This window comes from Emys orbicularis, chromosome 1 (assembly GCF_028017835.1).
Source record: "Emys orbicularis isolate rEmyOrb1 chromosome 1, rEmyOrb1.hap1, whole genome shotgun sequence".
NCBI lineage: Eukaryota > Metazoa > Chordata > Testudines > Emydidae > Emys > Emys orbicularis.
In genome coordinates this window covers 82497478-82518411 of record NC_088683.1, presented here as the reverse complement: position 1 = coordinate 82518411, position 20934 = coordinate 82497478, and the positions used below count along the sequence as shown (strand labels likewise).

At 40.4% G+C, this 20934-nt stretch overlaps 1 protein-coding gene across 1 annotated transcript in view; it reads left to right on the top strand.

Moving 5' to 3' along the window:
• CEP290 (centrosomal protein 290) overlaps nt 1-20934 on the top strand; it is a 113582-nt gene that overhangs the window by 18129 nt on the left and 74519 nt on the right. Inside the window, exons 7-18 of the mRNA XM_065400984.1 lie at nt 8360-8413; nt 11708-11728; nt 11876-12028; nt 12281-12450; nt 12900-13002; nt 13091-13213; nt 14345-14468; nt 15984-16156; nt 17788-17950; nt 18704-18804; nt 18886-18973; nt 19543-19655. Coding sequence (XP_065257056.1) covers nt 8360-8413; nt 11708-11728; nt 11876-12028; nt 12281-12450; nt 12900-13002; nt 13091-13213; nt 14345-14468; nt 15984-16156; nt 17788-17950; nt 18704-18804; nt 18886-18973; nt 19543-19655 — 1386 coding nt within the window. The remainder of the gene's footprint in view (nt 1-8359; nt 8414-11707; nt 11729-11875; nt 12029-12280; nt 12451-12899; nt 13003-13090; nt 13214-14344; nt 14469-15983; nt 16157-17787; nt 17951-18703; nt 18805-18885; nt 18974-19542; nt 19656-20934) is intronic.

Genomic DNA, 20934 nt, shown 5'->3' with positions numbered 1-20934 from the left:
GCTCTGTATCTTGTCTCCGCTCCTCTCCCCCCCTGCAGCATGTCTGGGCCCGCAGGGAAGCCTGTTCCTGTGCAGCCCTACCTCAGGCTGCAGACTAATGAGAATTGTGGGTGTCTGGCTTTCAGCCCCAAGGACCATTGCAGTGCCAGGGAAAGGAGCACAGATTTCAGGCAGCTTTGGAATGGGAATTGTGCCTTCTGATCATCCACCATAAACCCTTGCTCTGCCCAGGAAAGGGGCTCAGCCTCTGAGCGGCAGGGATGGGCCCGCCTTTCTCTCCTCACCCCTCACCTGCTGCACAGGCTGGCTCCATATTAGAAGCACTGCAGGCAGTCAGTGACTAGGAGAGAGGCACAGGAGGATTGCATTCACCATGAACTGCACCTTCATGGGATTACAGAATTGTAAGTGAGAAATGCTCCTGAATGTTCAAAATTATCCTGATTTACTGAGTAAAGCCCTGATTGGTACAGAGTTGCTCCTACAATACTTACTTGAATGTTATCCAGCATGGGAGAGTAGTCAGGAAGCTTTTCAGATATGTCTATGGAGCCCGTAGCAGCAAGCTTCCCAACCTGGGTCAACAGCCTTAGGTTTGCGCTACTATATTAAGAATAGGTGTCTAAGACAGAGCTTTATAGTTGTGGCTTGGGCTCTGAAGTCCATGCTGCTCCCTAGGCTTCAGAGCCCAGGCTTCAGTCCAAGCTGCAACATCTCTACAGCTATTTTTAGTGTGGTAGAGCGAGCCTGAAGCTAGGTCTACACTACTGGGGGGGGGGTCGACCTAAGATACGCAACTTCAGCTACGTGAATAGAGTAGCTGAAGTTGCGTATTTTAGGTCGACTTACCTGGCTGTGAGGACGCCGGTGAGTCGACCGCTGCCACGCCGCTGTCGACTCCGCTTCCACCTCTTGCCGCGGTGGATTTCCGGAGTCGACGGCAGAGCGATCAGGGATCGATTTTATCGCGTCTTCACTAGACGCGATAAGTCGATCCCCAATAGATTGATGGCTACCTGCCGATCCGGCGGGTAGTGAAGACGTGCCCTGAGTCTGTCAACCCAGGCTGGGAGGCTCGGTACTGCAGGTTGTGTAGACTTGCCCTGAGGCTCCTGGAACATCCAGTAAGCTATTTCCGCATTCAAGTTATGTGTACAGTACCCCTCTTCGGTTGTGTGGTCCCCATGCCAGGATGAATAGTGTACTACCTTCCCCTGGTAAACAGCCAGGGAAATAAGTACCATAAGTACATCACAGACAAACTAAACAAAATCTACAGGACTTCTTCAGGACTTAGTGGCTTTCAAAGAACTCATTAATATTAATAAAATATTTCCCTTTCAAGCATTATTAGATACATATTTTCCCAATGATGCCTCCTCTGAAGGCATCATAAAATCCAAATGAGGACACCTGATTAAACCAAATGTTAAACTAAAATGTTTATATAAAACATAGACATTTCATAAATTTGGGGATCCCAAGGTTGGTGCAATGATAGCTTTGCTACTCAAAAACCAAGTCAGAAGGGGACTTCTTCCAAAAGACCCCATAGACAAGGGGTTTTCAAACTGGGGGTTGTGACCCCTCACAGGGTCATGAGGTTATTACGTGGGAGTTGTGAGCTGTCAGCTCCACACGTGGTGGTGCTTGGGCTGTCAGCCCAAGTCCCGTCATGCACTGGCCTGACAGCCCAGCTCCACCCTCTGCCCCACTTTGCCTCCAGCCCTGCTCTGCTTCCAAAGAAAGGACGCCAAAATAGAAGTTCGCTCAGGGCACCATTTTCCCCAAAGCTGGCCCTGGGATTGAGACAACATTAGAGGGCTTGATTATTCAGTAGCTGAAGAGCTGCATTAAACCGCAGACCAATCAGAACACTGAGATAGGCAAAAAAAAAAGTAATTTATAATTTAACAGTCAGACACACAGGCACATATTTTCTCCTGAAAATAATGGCCACGTCTACTGCTTAAAACTGCTAAAAAGTGAAAGTAGCTTGAGTCTACATTAAACACTGTTTTACCAGCATTGTTACCTCTGGTATTGAAAAACCACAGTGCATCATGTGCTGTGAAGTTTTGTTGGCTGAATCAATGAAACCATGCAAGCTGCAGCAACATCTTGAAACTAGACATCCTGAGCATAAAAATCAAAATGTGGATTTTTTTCAAACGCACCGAAGAGGCGACAAAGCCAGCCATGCTTGATGCAAATGGAAATTTCCGACAGCAAACGTCCTCGGCTGTGGAGGCCTCTTATGTTGTGTCGCTATGAATTGTCCGTGCCAAGAAGCTGCATACAAGAGGTGAGAAGTTTGTTCTGTCAGTGTGCAAAGATGTTGTCTCGCTTATGGTTGGCAATGATACTGCCAAAAAGCTTAATATGCTTTCCATGTCGAATGATACTGTGAAACACAGGATATGTGAGATGTCTGAAGATATCAAAGAACAAGTTGTGCAGAAAATTAAACATTCTGCTTTCAGTATGTTCAGCCTCAACTTGATGAAATTACTGATGTTACTAACTGTGTGGAATTGATAGTGTTCGTACGATATGTTAATAATGGGGATGTTAAAGATGAATTCTTATTCTGTGAACAACTTGAAACAACCACATCAGCACAGGGCATTTTCAGTAAGGTGAATGCCTTTTTCGAAAGAAGTGACAATAAGTGGAAAAAATCTTTCTTTGGTATATGTACTGATGGTGCTCCAGCCATGATGGGTGTGTGGTCTGGCGTTCAGCAGAAGGTAAAGTGCGTGTCACCTAATGTGATTGACACTCGTGGAATCCATTGTCAAGTCCTAGCTGCAAAGACATTGCCAATGTGCTTTAATGCTATGATGGATGTTATATGCTTTGAATAGTCGTCTTTTTCAAGAGCTCTGCAAAGAAATGCGTGGTGAATACAAAGTTCTGCTTTTCCACACTCAAGTCCGATGGCTTTCTAGGGGCCATGCATTAAAGCGCGTTTTTATACTTCATGAAGAGATGGAGGAGTTTTTCCTGCAAAAAGAGAAACAAGAGCTGAACAAAATGTTCAGTGACGAGAAATGGCTTCTCTGCTTAGCATACCTAGTCAATATCTTCGTTAGCCTTAATGACCCTCAATCTGTCACCTCAGGGAAAATGTTCAATGTTAATAGACCTGACTAATAAAATCAGAGCCTTCCAGATGAAGTTGGATCTGTGGCGCAGTAATTTGGACATAGACAGATATGGCATGTTTCTGACACTTTTCTCATTCAGCAAGGAGGAGGAAGTCAATGTTGATAGTGCTCTCAAGTCAGCTATTAGTGAACATCTGAAAACCCTTCATGAAGAGTTCTCACACTACTTTCCAGTGCTACCAGAAGCACTTCATTCCTTGGTGAAGAACCCTTTCAGTGTGATGGCTGAGCAGGAACAGTTTATCAACATGATCAATGATGACGAAGTGAAAGCAAAATTCACACAGCTGCCTCCAAACCAGTTCTGGTGTTCAGTTGCAAGTGAATACTCACTCGTGGCTGAAATGGCCCTGAGAGTCCTTCTGCCATTCCCCACTATCTATAAACGCGAGAGTGGATTCTGCAGCCTTCTCACAATAAAGACGAAATCCCGAAACTGATTTGATGTAAAGGACAACATCAGATGTGCCTTTTCTAGCACAACGCCAAGAATAAATCTTCTTGTCTCAAATAAACAGCATCGTCCATCTCACTGATTTTCTTGATGCTTATGATGATGCTTATGTTTATGGTGATTAATTGCTGTCAAGTATTAAAATGAAATTCTACTTAACAGTAACTTAAAAATAACTTTTCTGCTTCTAACATTAATTTCAATAAAAATGAGTTTTAGTCTTAATTTAAAAGCAGTGAGAAAAAGTACATTCATTTTAAACAATAGGGTTATAAATTTGGAATTTAAGATAGTGTTAAATATATTAAGTGTTTTTAATTTAGGGGGGAGGGTTGCACTCAGAGGCTTGCTGTGTGAAAGGGGTCTCCAATACAAAAAGTTTGCGAACCAGTGCCATAGACCATAACAGTGATGACACGATGCACATCAATTTCAAAGCCCTCAGCTATCGCCTTTCAGACCAAAGGTTTTTCATATACTTTTCAAGGAAAGCCTACTCTATGGCAAATGAATGGCTCATGGACTTGGGGTATAATTTTTGCGTGGAGTGAGACATCTTGGGTTCTGTCTTGGTCAAGCCCTTGATATGATTTGTAACAAGCAATGGGTTTTAACTTGGTGATCAAAAGGAAGCCATGTTACATCCACGAATCGCCATCATTTATCCTAAACGGCTATCTGATGAATGCAAACTTACAGGTGAGGAGCTAGTGGGGGGAAACAGAGAAATTCTCAGATGAGATTGCAAAGAGACCTCAACACTCACTCTCAAAGCCAGCATAGCAATCTGTTGCTTGCTACCAACCCAAAGGGCACCCAAGAAGGGGCTATTACCATGGAAGAGGGAAAAATATGGAGCAGAAGTTTCCAAGGAAACTGTGACGGAATCCATGGGGTGCAGCATCAGACTGTGGGACCACTGTGCCCCCTTAACTCTCCAGCCTGGGCTGTCTCTCACAATGCTTTGCTAGTGACAAGCAGCAAACCCCTCCAGGCGCTGTTATTACTCAGCATAACCGCATGTGGAGCCCCACATCCAGCTAGATTGCATGAATGCTCCCAGAGCCACTCATGAATCACACAGAGAAAGATACCAGCCAAACCCCCCCAGCTCCCAGCTTTGTACCTCAGGAATATACCATCTTGCACTGCTGAAGACCCTTTATTGAGCAATGCAAGTTTATTAATTGGGTCACCACTTCATCAATGGAAAGTAGATATACACCAGCCTTTGTGACCTGAGCAGATTTACCAAGCACTTCAGGCAAACTCACTGGTAAAGATAAACAGTAAAACAAGTTTATTGATTGATTACAAAAGATAGATTTTAAGTGATTACAAGTGATAGGCAAAAAGTCAGAGTGGTTACCAAAATAAAATAAAATATAACCCTTATCACACTAGACAGTATTTAGATGAAGCAATGTTCTCACCCCACTGGATCTTACAGTCCTTAATATACAGGTTTATCTCTTAAACCTGGGCCAGTCTCCTCTGTTGAAGTCTTCAGTTTTCTGAGCATTCTTGTTGCTTGCAGCATAGGTAGCGGGAGGAGAAAAGGAAAAGCATGGGGCCACTGTGTTCTGTTTTATACCCTTAGTCCATGTGCTTGGAGAACACAAGTCCAGGCATGTCTGTTTGGCATTGCTGAGTCACCAGGCAAGGTTAAGCAATTCCTCTGGTGTGGCCTTGTGCAAGTGAGTCATTGAATTTTAACCCTTGCAGGACAATGGCTGTTGATGGTTGTTTGACACCTGCCCGGGTGTTGGTTAGCTCCCTTGTCCTCGTCTCTGGGGATCTAATATCTGGACAATTCCAGCTTAGCTTGCCGGGGATATCACAGTGTAGGCAGGAAACTGTGTGTTCTGGAAAAAATCCTGCCCATGACGGAGAGAGACATGGGTCTCCAACCAAGAGAGATGACTGCTGAGAAGCTTAGAGTGGGTGCCCTCGAGCGACCATGGGGCGGGGAGAATAGAGGTGCAGGTTTCCTGAACTGTGACAGTAAGTGCAAATGACATGTGGAAAGCCAACCCAATTTTCAGTCTAGATCCTTGCATATTTACTATGGAAGCAAGCATACAAGATTTCCAAAATCTAATAGTATACATCCTTTTAGTTCATTTGGATACCTGTGTCAGGGTGTATCCTAAAAAATACATCACATACCTGGCCATAGGAATTCGTACCAGTCTTCCATCAAGTCCCCTATACTGTCTATGATGCAACCAGTACTAGCCGCATCAGTAGAAGGTGCAAGAAACTATATAATGGGCAATTATGGTACTTTCAGAAGTTTCCTCCTTGCCATTAGGGGTTTGCTTATGTTTGAGCCATGAGTGTTTATATCACTTCCAAAACTAGGGGTACAAAAGGTCAAAGCTTCTCCATGGCAATGGAAATAATGTCCTGGGTAGAGAAGAATCTGCTACCTTTCCAGAGAGTTCATCTAAAAGATAGAGAAAAGAAGAAAAGGGAGAGTTTTGGTCCTCCTCCTAGTGCTCTAACTCTAGTGCTCTAGTGGCCCAGAAGAAACTTTAGACGTGCCAGACAGCCAGCGACCCCACATTGTACCTGCAGAAAACACCAGACCTCTTGAAGCAGTGACTCCTTCTTTAAGATTGGGAATATCTGCATTTAACAGCCTGGGTATCAGAAGAGAAGTGTAGTTCAGCATGGATTTTCCATTAACTTCTAATACAGTTTGGTATCCAGACAGAACTCAACCAGAATAATTAATTGATCTGGTCAAATTTATACTTCTGGTGCGAGGGGAAACAGAAAGCTCTTTGGGGTAGTGTTTGCACTGTGCCCAGCACAATGGTGCCCTTACCACTAGATGTTATTGTGATGCAAATAATAATCCCAAAGTTCTGGTGATTTTAGCTATATTAGAGTTTCTCCAGGAGGTTTGGTTGGAGTCCTACTTAGAAATGAGGATACCAGCCATACTGGCATTTCGTAAACTCCATCTTACCATCAGGTGCCAAGTTTAATCAAAGTGACAAATTAGACATGCCTTGCCTGGTCTTTCTCATCACCATTGCCTCTGAAAGACAACTTTTGGAATTAGTTCCCATAGCCATACAAGACCTTTGTCATAAGGAAAAGGTTATTTTTTATAGCTCCAGAAACCTTTCTGTTCAAGGTAAGTTCCTCTCTCCACGATTCCTGGGAAATAGTTCTTCCATCATTTTGTTTGAACCCTTGGAAGCTTGTGGAACAAATGGGCATTCCTAGAGCTCTAAAGATACAGCTCCAGCATATGGAGTACATATGCCAATTGTAGCTGGTTCATCTTATTCTATCCAAAATGCTGCAGGCAAGATGTAAAAATCCTGGATCAGTTGTTAGGCATATGGGAAACTATTCATAGAAGTCCCTAAAGGCACTCAGTGAAAAGTGTATGAGCCTCATCTCAGGAAGATTTACGAAGTAAGTTTTCTTTCCTCTGCAGCCTTTGGTAGGAAGATGCTACTGCTTTGGTTCCCACACAGCTCCTTAGTTTATAAAGCTCTTGATTTGTATGGGGGATCTTCCTTTCCTGCATATTATTCTACTATAATAATTAAACTGCTTCTCCTTTCCCTCCTTACTACTGGGATTCCCTGCTTGCTACTTCCCATGAGTAATAAATGAGAGAAGCTGTGCAACAGAATGAGAAATTTCTTATCTGATAATTTTCTTTCTATTAGCAGCTTCTCTCTGAATTTCATCCAATTTAGTAGTCTGGTAATTCACCAGAATATAATTGAAATTTTTCTCTAAATGAAGATTTAGACATATATTGTCTTAAGGGTATAGTTGCCTTAATGCTAATAATTGTTTGCTGGAATGTTTCTATGACGGTGCAAGAACTCTTCTGGTGGCCTGAGCTGAAGGGTGAAGCTTAGCCCTCAAGTCTCCCACAACAACATTGAACCACCTGTGAATTCCACAGGTGGAGGGCATTAGTCCATGAGTAATGAATTTGGAGAGAAGCTGCTAATAGAGAGAAAATGATCAGGTAAGAAATTTCTCAATCCAACATCTCTAAAACTATCATAAGATTCTAATGCATACTTTACTAGAAGAGCATTCTGAGAATGGTCTTTGAAATGAAATGTGTTGATGATATGGGACCACAGCACACATTTTGTGTGTGTGTGTATGAAGTTTTATTTTTTGTAATAGATTGTGATAACAAATGAACTGGAGTAGAATTATTTGCATTATGTCTTGGATTTCTGATTGTCATACACTTTTATATTGTTATCTTAACAAAGCTTTATTTTTGAGCCCACATGAAGTAGGGGAACATGAATGGTGTGGGGTTTGAGAACTCCTGAGTTCTAATACTAGTTTTGTCACTGATTCACTTTGTGACCTTTAATCTGTGTGTCTCTTTCTCCATATGTAAAATGGGATAATGATATCACGTATCTTACAGGGCTGCTGTGATGGTTAAGGTATTGATGGTGCTTTAAAATTGTAAAAGCACTATATAAATGATACATTTAATTGTAGAAAATCAAATTGAGTTTTAGATGGCCTTTAGTCCTTATATTGATAGTTGAGTGGTTTGTGCCAGCACCACTTACTCTCCTGAGGAATTCTAAACTAAAGACCAAATGAAGTACCTCCCATTGTCTTCTCCAGTATGTATCCAAGGGTAGAACTTGGCTCTGAGATTCCATAACACATGACAGTTAAGCTATTTAAAAAATATATAATGACGCTATTCCTGTCATTCTAGCTTGCTCTTCGAAATGAGGATGCAGAAAATGAAAACAGCAAGTTAAGAAGAGAGGTTAGTAGAAAAGTGTTAGTGATATAATACCTATCGAATTAATTTATTTCATATATGTTTCTCTTGAATTTTTGACGCGACAGTCTAATTTTATTTTGGCACATTTATCAGGTACTGGAACTAGGGGAACGTTAAGTTCTAAGTAACCAGATTTTAAGAATCTCCTTTAAAAGAAGTACATGTTTGGTGAAACTTGACTCTTCGAGGGTAGGAATTGCATCTGTCTTTGAATTTGCATAGCCCATAACACAATGGGGCCATTATTTTTACTGAGCCTCTGGGATCTACTGTAATAAAAATATGAAATAATAAAAACCTTTTTGTAGAGTCATAATATAAAATAATGTGTTATTTAAATATACTATGTTACTTTAGATGCCAAAATGAAGTAAAATAATGGTTAGGCTGATCTCTCAGGGTGGATTATTCAGTGATACTCATAGGGTATTTTAGGCACTGGACACTTTTTTCTTTTCTTGTGTGTGGGAACTTTTGCAGTTTTCCCCCCTCTCTTTTTCTAACATTCATCCTTCAGTTAGGTCCTCTTTCAGGCCACAGCTACCAAGATGCACTTCTTCCATTACTGCCATTACTGCCCGGCTCCTTTCTCATGTCACTGGTTGTAGCGGGATGCTACAAGCACAACTTCCTCCTTCAGACGGCCATCCAGGAGGCCAGGAGGTCCAAGAGGCAGAGTTCGGGATGCCAGAAACCTTCACCCAGATCCTCCGGGACCTCTACAAGGACTGCACCACCACCATCCGCGCCATGGACGGAGAGACGGACGCCATCCGCCGCGGTGTGAAACAAGGATGTCCCCTCAGCCCCATTATCTTCAACATGGCCATGGAACTGCTCCAGTGGCCCGACCGGCTTTGACCTGCACGGCAAGAAAATCAGCATTCTGGCCTACGCAGATGATTTGGCCCTGGTCGCCAACAGCTCGGAAAGCCTCCAGCAAATGCTCAACGTCACCAGCCAAGCCGCCGAGTGGATGGGCCTCCACTTCAACCCCAAAAAGTGCGCCTCCCTCCACGTTGACGGTGGTGCCAGGGCGCTGATCCAGCCGTCATGACTCCTGATCCAGGGCGTGCCCATGGCCTCCCTCGAAGAGGGAGAGGTATACCAACACCTGGGCACACCAACAGGAGTCCGCATCTGACAGACCCCCGAAGACACCATCGCGGAGATCCTGCGAGACGCGGCCAAAATTGACTCCTCCCTGCTCGCCCCCTGGCAAAAGATCAACGCCCTCAATACCTTCCTGATCCCCCGCATCTCCTTTGTCCTCAGGGGATTGACCATAGCCAAGGTGCCCCTGAACAAGGCCGACAGCACCATCAGGCAGCTGGTAAGGAAGTGGCTCTACCTTCCCCAGAGGGCCTGCACCAACATCATCTACATTTCCCACTGGCAGGGTGGCGCCAACGTACCTCGGATGGGTGACCTGTGTGACATGGCGGTGATGACCCACGCCTTCCGCCTCCTGACGTGCCCGGACCCAATGGTGAGGAGCATCACGCAGGAAGCCGTACGGGATGTGATCCGGAAACGCATCGCCAGGGCCCCCTCCGAGCAGGACGTCGCCACTTACCTCAGCGGCTCCCTGGAGGCTGAGTTCGGGAGAGAGGGGGGAGACCTGTCCTCTTTCTGGTCCCGCGCCTGCAACGCCTCGAGACACCTGGGAAAGAGGATCGGCTGCTGCTGGAAGTAGTGCGAGGAGCGCCAGGAGCTGGGAATACTGGTGACCACACCATCATCACCCCAACCGCCAGAGCTATGCTGGAAAGGTCCCTGAAAGACGCCATCCGCTGCCACTATGCCGAGAACCTCAAGCGGAAGCAGGACCAGGGCAAGGTGTTTGAGGTGTCCAGCAAGTGGGACGCCAGTAACCACTTCCTCCCCGGGGGCAGCTTCACCAGGTTCGCCGACTGGCGGTTCGTCCACAGGGCCCGACTCAACTGCGTTCCCCTCAACGGAGCCATCCACCACAGCAACCGGGACAAGCGCTGCAGGAAGTGCGGTTACGCAAATGAGACCCTGCCGCACGTCCAGTGTGGATGCAAGCAGCACTCCGGAGCCTGGCGGCACCACCACAATGCCATCCAGAACCGGCTGGTGAAAGCCATCCCTCCGTCCCTGGGGAAGATCACCCTCAACTCCGCCATCCCCGGGACAGACAGCCGACTGCGACCTGACATCGTCGTGACGGACGCAGAAAAGAAGAAGGTCCTCCTGGTAGACGTCACGGTGCCTTTTGAAAATAGGTCACCGGCCTTCCACAAGGCCCGAGCACGGAAGGAGTCGAAGTACACCCCGCTGGCCGAGACCCTGAGAGCCCAGGGCTACAAGGTCCAGATACACGCCCTGATCGTAGGAGCCCTGGGCTCGTGGGACCCCCACAACGAGCCGGTTCTGAGAGCGTGCGGAGTCGGTCGACGCTACGCCCGGCTCATGAGAGAGCTCATGGTGTCCGACACCATCAGGTGGTCCAGAGACATTTATATGGAACACATCACAGGACACCGTCATTACCACACTGAGTAACTGAGACCACCGACCAGGGAAATAACCCATTTCCTTCCCTGACGAACCAAGGGACGCACCCCACCCATGTACTCATTCGTTACACCGATACTGACTTGGACTCCTTATACAGTCCATGGGTGGCGTACCCGAGCCCACTTATCCACTGACACTTTAAAAACTCTTGCACCCCAATCTGGGTCTATGCCAGTTATGTAGTATGTACGTATCTCTTCACCCTTGCAACCGAAACCTGTAATCCCTCATAACTCAAGCCTGACCCCAGATGTACAGTACCTTCCCTCTTAACTTGTGTCTATTCAATTTTAAACATTAACTTTAATAAAAATTTTAATTCTATATTCCTGTTGACTGGCTATGTGAAATTTCACTTGTCTGCCTTTTAAAGCAAGTTTTAAAGGACATTCAAAAGAATCTTACAAACTTTTTTAGTTTCTGGTATTTTTTCTGTCTGCTGAGAAATTTCCAGATCGTGAACTTTCAGTGAGTTTGAGATTTTGAAAGCTAATTTTTCCCTTCCTTGTCAAAACTGATGAGTTTCACCTATTTAAGTTTAGAAGCTATGTGCTTGGTAGTCTTTTAATTTCTAGTATACTGTTCCATTATTCTTTGTTAATGTATATAAAGCTATGCATTTTTAAAAATTTTCTCTTTTTGCTTGTCTTATTTTTTTAAAATGTATTATTTCTAATTCTGTGTTGCTTTTCATCTCCTTTCTTACTTTGTTCTGTCCTTTTTAATTTGGAGAAAAAACGAATAAAGAAAAAGGTGAGGATCCAAGGTATTCAAAAGCGTACTGTAGGAATTTGAATGAGCTTTTACTATCTTAAGTGCGTGTGGTAGCTTTCTAGAAAAATAGTATTTTCTACCTCTAATTTTTACTAATTCTTTATTTTGGGGCTTCTTTGTATGCAGAATGAACAACTTCGCCAGGATGTAATTGACTACCAGAGACAAATAGATTCACAAAAGGAAATGCATATGTCACGTAGAGGAGATGAGTCCGATTACAGATCTCAATTATCCAAAAAGAACTTTGAGCTTGTCCAATATCTGGATGAAATTCAGGTAAAGTTTATGGATGCTTAATCAATTTAGTACAACGATAATGATACCACTTTATTGTCATTTGGCATAACCTTTCAGTGCCTAACAGACTGGGCTGGATTTCAAGTGGTCATCTAGAGATGAAAAACTGTATCCCATTACTAATCCCCTAAACCTTCCAGACCCTACATTTAGTACAAGTTATATACTGATAGAAGATTTGAAGTACCAAACCATATATTTTTAAAAGTAACTTTTTCTTTAACTTTGTAGAGTTTGACTGAAACTAATGAGAAATTAGAAGCTCAAAACCAGGAAATGAGGAAGAACTTGGAAGAATCAGTGCAGGAAATGGAGAAGATGACTGATGAGTATAACAAAATGAAACTTATTGTGCAGCAGTCTGATATTGTTATGGACCAATTAAGAAAGGAAAAGGAACAGTATAAGTTTCAGGTAATAAATGGCTTGCCCATTATTGAAGGGTATGTACTTTTCTGGACAATGCTGCATAGTGGCAATTTGCCTTAAAGCTAAAGCACAATATTTTTAATATTTTAAAAATGCAGCTTTCTTTCTATCAGAGAAAAAATGTTCAGTTTATTTTATCCAACTCCAAATAAGAAAAAATACTACTTTCTTTAATAAAAAAACAAACAAACAACAACAAAAACCCCGTTCTTGACTAGAGAGCTAACTTGAAACCCAGCACAAATGTTAAGAACTTGATTATAAATCATAGAAACAAGGCTTCATATAAAATGTTAGCATTCCTCTAACTATAGCACAAGTTTGTATTACTGCTATAGCATTAATGTAATAAGTGTATTTACTGGTGTGTGTTTGTGTGTGTGTAATATAATATGTGTAAATTTTTATGAATTAATCAGAGTGTCCATTTACAGATACAGGAACTAACAGACCAACTTAAAGCAAAAAATGAAGAAGATGATCCCCTCATGGCAGCTGTAAATGCAAAAGTTGAAGAATGGAAGGTACTTTATAGTAGTTTCCGATTGCATGTTACCTTTAGGAATTATTTAAGGTGTCTCTCCTTAATTATGTTGCTTATGTTCCTTGCAGAGAATCTTGGCTTCTAAAGATGATGAAATCATAGAATATCAGCAGATGTTGTTTAACTTGAGAGAGAAACTGAAAATGGCCCAACTTGATGCAGACAAAAACAACGTTATGGCACTCCAGCAGGTACTGTCTATGCAAATGTGCATGTGTCATAACCTCTCTTTTAAATAACTGCCTGTACAGTCCATGTGTCAAACACTATGTCATTGGGCAGTTGAGAGTCTGTTTCAGACCTATGCAAAGGCTTACCTCCTTTCAAGTGTCCCTCATTTTAATCCCAAAATTATGCATGTTCCACACAAATTTGGTGTCCTCGCACTTTTGTGTAGAAAATTATTTACATCAGAAATAAGGAATTGTAAAACCATATGTAACTGTCTCAATCTCTTACCTTTCAGCTGAAATGTGGCTGGTTTGATTTCTGCCAAAGACTGAACTTTTGTTTCTGCAAAGTTTTTATCAAATCAGTTCAGCTGTTGTTTTTGAGACTTTCCTGTTTTACAGTCTTTCTGTGACTTCTTTTGAACTGTTCTCCTTTCCAGTCTGACTTCTTTCACTCAGCATAGAGAAATACATCAGACTCTCTATGCAGTTTCCTAAGCTGCACATGCATGCACAGAATCTGTAGAATAGTGGCATACTGTTAAGAGCTCACATTGCATATATGCAACTAGATTGTACAGAGTACATTTCTATTTTTTAAACCTCTAACTTTGAGAAATCCCAACCAAATTTTCACTAAACCTCTGAAAGACACATGCATCCAGGAACAGAGGAATTGCCCTACAGGCCAGTGGTCTGTCTAGTCCAGAATCCTGTCTCTGTCAGTAGCCAGCACCAGATGCTTATGAGGAATTTGCAAGAAAGACCCCAATCTTGCCAACATGCACATGCTTAACTTTAAGTTTGCATGTTGGTCCACTGAAGTTGGTATATATCTCAAAACAGCTCAATAAATATGTATTTAAAGGGTATTGCTTAAAGTACTATTTTTACAAGCTTATATTAATTGTATATTTTACTTGACTATTTTTCTTTTATTTTTACTGCTTTGCCTTTATATACCCAACTACTAGATAATATCTGAACTTTATGTTGTAAGTATTACTGTTTCTTTAATTGTTTCTTTCAGATTTTTTTTGTATCAACTGTTCTGCATCTCTTCATTTTCTTTTTGTTCAAAGTAGTAAGTTACTCTGTGTTAGCAGTTTATTAAATGTTAATTACTTTTCTAACATAATTGCATTTTTGTAGGGGGTGCAAGAACGAGACAGTCAGATCAGGTTGCTCACTGAGCAAGTTGAACAATATACAAAAGAAATGGGAAAAAATGCATTGATTATTGAGGATTTGAAAAATGAACTCCAAAAAGATAAAGGTAAGTTGGTATTTTTATTTAAAGATACATGTTGGCAACTTATAATGAGCATTTTTTAAAACTTTACATTGTTTAAAGAATATGAATGACATTTATTCCCTTACTGATTCACTGTTTCCATTTGACAAACATTGGGGACTGACTTTCAGTGTGTGGGTGTGATCAAATTCATTGTTTATAGCTATTGAAGTATCTAGTATTAAAGACTGTTTTATAAATACTTGTCATATTTCTTCAAGTTCTGTAGATTTATATAAGTTTTACTCAGAAATATGCAGTTACATCTTCTGTTGCATAGTTATATGTACAAACAGTAATACATTGCCTACATACCAATTACAAAAGTAGATACGGTAATTTAACTGTGACTCTGTGAAAAATTAACTTAAAAAGAGTAAGTTAAATTCAGATACAAACTGCAGTAAGAGAACATTTATTAGACCTCCAGAAGCAAAGAAATGTAGCGGGGCTCTGATTCTGCATAGATTTAGGCCTTATTTATCTCCATAGGGAAGTTATAAAGGTATAAGGTGTGAATTTAAACTGCTATAATTATACTGGTATAACACCTCTTGTGGACACAGTTATTCTGGTATAAAAATGCTTCTTTCTGGTTTAATTTATGTCACTTTGGAAGCAGTTTAAGGCCTTGGCTACACTTGGGAATTCACAGTGCTGCCGCGGCAGTGCTCTCTCGCAGCGCTGTATGTACTCCACCTCTCCGAGGGGAGTAGCTTGCAGCGCTGTGAGCGAGCGTGCAGCACTGCAGGCGCTGATTACACTGGCGCTTTACAGCGCTGCACTCGCTGCGCTCGGGGGGGGGATGGGTGTTTTCACACCCCTGAGCGCAGCAAGTTGCAGCGCTGTACAGCGCCAGTGTAGCCAAGGACTAAGATGAGCTGGGGAAAAAATCATTCTTTTTCTGGAATAAGAGTGTCTATGTAGGAGAGTTATACCAGCATAAATGTAACAGTTTAACTACACTAGTATAATTATACCATTATAACTGAATATATTTCCCATGTAGTCAAGCCCTTACATATGTGCTTAACTTCATTTACTGTGAGCACTCTTATTGGCTTCAATGGAAGTAATCACAATGCATAAGATTAAACATATACATAAGTCTTTTCAGGATCAGGGCCTTAATATATAAAGTCTTGATCCTGTAAAGTCTTACACACCATTAAGAGTTCTAAATATGTGAGTTGTGCCATTGAACTCAAATGGAATGCTATTGTCCATTATATGAACTAACTTCACATAAGTTGCCTTAATGGTTGCTTGTAAAAATAAAAAGGCCATAATATAAACTGCTGTAAAACTATTTATTTCAGAATGAAGTTAAAAGATTTGTGAAAACCAAAACTGAAATACAAAATAATAATTTATTTGAGGCAACTTTTCTAGATTTCAATCCAAGCAAAGTGGAAGCACTCAGTTACTTCATATCAGAAATGGCTTAATGTTCTTAATCATTCAAAATATAACAGCAAAATTTGCTTTTCTTTCCAGGTCTCTCCTCTCTTGCTCAGCAGAATCGTATTGGAGAAATACAGGAAAAATTGCAACTGCTGGAACAGAGAACTAAAGAGGCTGAGAGAGTGGCAGAACTAGCAGAGTCTGATGCTAGGGAAAAGGACAAAGAACTCATTGAGGCTCTGAAGCGAATGAGAGACTATGAAACGGTACACAGTTTATTTGATAAAATGAAAAGAGCAGTTTTTGACTATATCTTCAACAGATCTTTTTTTTGTTTGCAGTTTATCCATTTACTATTTTCTAGCTGAAAAATAAAACAAAAACAAATGTCAAATGAACAACTTCCCATGTTGTTTTTCTCTCATTCTTATGCATTCCTTGATCTTGTTGTAAATGGTAGATGAGTGAATTGAGTCTTGAGTTAAGCTATATTTGGCAAGGTATATGAAGCTTCTATTTGAGCATCCAGAATAGTTGTCTTGAGACAACAGAAGTTGGATAGCCAAGATGAGGAGCTTTTGAAGGGTCCACAGTTAAGCTAGTAACAGAACTCCATCGTTCAGACAGTGGGAAAAGCACTTCTGAAACTCACTGGGAGCACCGAGTAAAAAAATGTTTGCCAGAGAAGTAAGATGAATGAAAAGATGCCATTTTTAGATAATTGCTTTCCTGATCCTAACTGTGCTTTAAATGTTTACGTTCCTAAAATATTATGCAAATTTGGGCCCTGATTCTTTGCAGAGATCTGTGTGTGTGTGGCGCTCATTGCAGGATTAGGGACTTAGCGTGTGCATGTTACACATGTACATCTCAGGGTAAAGAAAAAGATGCAGTTCCTTTCCATTGCATTGAATTGTGTTGTTTGTTAAATAGTAAGTGTCACATTGCTGGATGATGTCTGATTATCAGTGATAAGCTTTAAGTTTTTTTTTTTTTTTTTTTTTAAGCAATACTTGTGAAAGTGTGATCACATGACAATTCTGTTTGACAGTGCAACAAAGGGTTTTGGTTTTTTTTACCATATTTTCAAAATAAAAAAACAGGACCTTTTTATGGCAACATTTTTTAGGGCTGCAGAATATTCTTGAAAAAGTACTTTTTAAAAATGTGCGCTAGTATTGCTACTTCAGACTCAGCAGAGAGGCATGTGGATTTCTCAAAGGTAGAGGATTTGTTCAAATAACTCCGTGTTCTGAATAAGTTTATTATGAAACATTGAACAAGTATGGTTAACGTTTACTTTGAGCAAAAACCACCTTTGATTGTGTTCATACTCATTCAACTTTTCACTGCAAACGCTGTTTGGAATAGCAATATGTCTTAAGCAAACTTTTTTAATTATTAAAGAACCCTTCTATTTTGATTGATAAAATAAAAAAAAATAGGACACTTCAGATTTCCAAAAGAAGATATCTGGATCCAGGGATGTTATGTAAAATCTGTATGTATGGTCTTTGACAAAGGTATGCTAGAATTCAGTAAAACTGCATGCATTGTCATGGTGACACTACTTACAAACACTTGTAGTCATGTGCCAATTTTGATCAAAAATTTAAAAAAGGAAAGAGACATAAAGTATTATAAATTAAGACTTCCATTCTAATTACAAAGTGCTATTTTCCATGATCAGAAAAATTATTATACTTGCTCTTCAATGGACTTTGGATCAGGCCTTTCAAGGGGGTGGATTACTTCAATTTAATCCTATAATGTTCTTTCAAAAGAATCCCTCCACTTACTCATAACCTTCTTCTTGCCTGTCATGAGTCTTTAATTTTAGTATAATGTTTGGACAATTTACGAAGTCCTTTTAAATTCACTTTTGGGACTATTTCAGGGGATATATGGTTTGGAAGATGCTATTGCTGAAATAAAGGATTTAAAAAAGCAGATTAAAATAAGAGATCATGAGACTGAAGGATTGATTAAGGAAGTGAACAAACTTGAACTTAAAATCAATGATTTTCTTGATGAAAATGAAGACCTCAGGGAACGCTTAGGTATGTCATTCATGAAATTTTACAAAGATTTCACTGTGCCATAGAGTTCAAATAACATTATATTATTCAAATATCTTACCTTATTGTAATTCAGTGTGTGAAAGTTATTTTATTTGTCTTACTAAAAATGAAGTGATGGATTTATTTCTTTATTTATTAGGAAGAAATTATTAGCTGTAGGATTGTTCATGAACAAATGTGGTCAGTAAGCTGCTCTTGACAGAGCTACATTTCTCTCTCTCCTCTCCCTCCCCTCCACGTCCCCCAGAAGAACAAGAAGAAGCAGTGTTTGCAATCTTCATTTTTATTTCCATGATGCTATCTAACTTTTCCTGATTCCAGAATGGCTCATCCAGCATAGTACATTCTAACACTGTGATATTTGCAAAGAAAATATTATAGTGTTATCTGTCATAATATTGATTGAAAAATGCAGAAAGAAAAAACATGAGTTAGTCTATTTAGGCTCTTTTATTGCAAAAGATAAATTACTACCTGAAGTTAAGTATATTACTTTTAGTTATGGGTAAGTCAACTAATATTGTCCTTTTTCCAGATTATATTAGGCATGGAAGAGCTGTTATATATGAAGAAAATAAGTGCTCTTACTGGTTTTCTGCATAATTATTTGTAATCCTACTTGAATATTTATCAAAATATTCTTATTTAAATGGGTTATGTGTTAATGCTTTGTAAAGTTAGAATTATTTTTTCTAACTAATGAATAATTACACAGCATGGATTGTGTTTCAGGTCTTGATCCAAAGACAATGATAGATTTAACTGAATTTAAAAACAGCAAGGCACTAAAACAGCAGCAGTACAGAGCTGAAAACCAGATCCTTTTAAAAGAGGCAAGTGATAAACTGTGTTTATGCATATTTTGTAAAATGAAACTGAACAGAAATAAATATTAATATTTGATTAATGTGCAGATTGAAAGACTGGAAGAAGAAAGAGTTGCACTGAAACAACAGATTCGTAAACTGGCTCAGGAGAAAGGAAAAAGAGCAGCAATGTTAGGTAGGACAGAATCATGGCTGTTTATTTAGATTTTGTCAGTTTTCAGACCAGCCACTGAAAGTGGTTCTGTGTAGATTTATTTGGGATAACTTGACAATGTGCTGCATTTGCTAATATATCTAAATGTTATGAAGCTGAGTATAGATAGTGGCCCAGATCTTCAGCTGCACCAGAGTTCAAGTTGGTGTATCTGAAGGAAAGGGATGGAGTGGCTTTGTATTTCACTAATTCTCCAGCCTCATGTGTGTTCTAACTTGTGCTGGCTTGTAATGGCATCTGAAGTGTTGTCAGAGTGCAGAACGCTCCAGCCGCACCCTCCCGCTCTCTTCAGGCAAATGTTTGTAACAGAGATGTTGCAAAGAGCTGGCTATGCCAATTCTACACCAGCCAGAAGTACATCCACCCCAGGGGAATCATCAGCTGCCTACCAGGAGCAACTTTATGACGACTTTGCATCACAGAACAGGGACCAGAAAGCTAGCCCACTGTTTGGAACATTTCATTTTGTTGTCAGGGGATTGATAAATTCATTCATAATATTTGTTATTCATACATGTATTGGTAATTAGGATTGGATGCAGATGACCTGCAGCTGACTGATAGCTTTACTGAAGATCTGAAGACAAAAAAAGGGAAATCAGACTTCATGAGCACAGTTAATGTTGATGAAGTTAAAGCAAAGGTAGGGTCATGATATGTTAGTGTGTATTGTATTTTTTCTGTATGAGTTGGGCCCCAAACTAGGAACTGTTAGTGTCTGACTATATAGTTTTTAGACTTCCATATAGTTATTAATTATTAGTGTAACTATCTAAAGAAACAATCCTAAATGACAGGTAGCCGTGTTAGTCTGTATCAGCAAAAAGAACGAGGAGTACTTGTGGCACCTTAGAGACTAACAAATGTATATGAGAATAAGCTTTCGTGGGCTAAAACCCACTTCATCGGATGCATGCAGTGGAAAATACAGTAGGAAAATATATATATACACATCTTCCTACTGTATTTTCCACTGCATGCATCCGATGAAGTGGGTTTTAGCCCACGAAAGCTTATGCTCAAATACCTTTGTTAGTCTCTAATGTGCCACAAGTACTCCGAATCATAAATGAATTGTCTTTACATACTGATGTAACAATAATAAGCATTGTTTACTTTTCTATGAATACAGGATAACAGTTCATATAACATGGAAATGAAAAACATACTTTCAATTAGAGGAGCATCATTTAGTTTGTTAAAATCTGAGAAGGATATATCTGAAAATACCATGGCTTTGGGAAATCTATCAAGAAGAATTTCTAGTGTACTTCGTAATCTAAATCAGTCAGAAAAAAGTGGAAATATTTTTGTCCAGTTAGATTCTAGACACCTGGCACAGATGCAGCCAAAAGATGATGGCCATAGTTCAGAAACTTTTACTATAAAAGAACTTTACAGATCATCAGGATTACAATCTACAGAGACACTAGAAACAACAGACTATGCAACTAATAGACAGCTATCAAAAGGCTTAAAATCAGACTATCCATGTTCATTTTCTGCTGCACAAATAATGCAAAAGGATTCCAAAAGCCAGCAGATTCAAGGACAGAACGGTGAAAATTATGGGGAAAAAGCATCTTTTCAGAAACAAACAGCAATATGCTCTGGTTCAGACCAAACATTTTCTGAAGATTTCCAGGGAGGGCTGACTCTTAGTCAAAAATCTGCCATTTTTTGTCAGTCTATTCTTGGAAAGCCACTAACACCCTATAAATCACAAGTAGTGAAGCTGAAAGATGAACAGGACTATTCTCAAATAAAGTATTCTGATTTCTTAACTGATTTTCATGATGTCAGCAAAGAACAGATAGCCTTTCCAGAATCATTGCAGGCAGAAATTTTGAAAAGTGGACTTGAAGGTGGACCATCAGAATACGTATGTCAGGCAGATCCAGTCGAAAATCTCATAGGGCAGT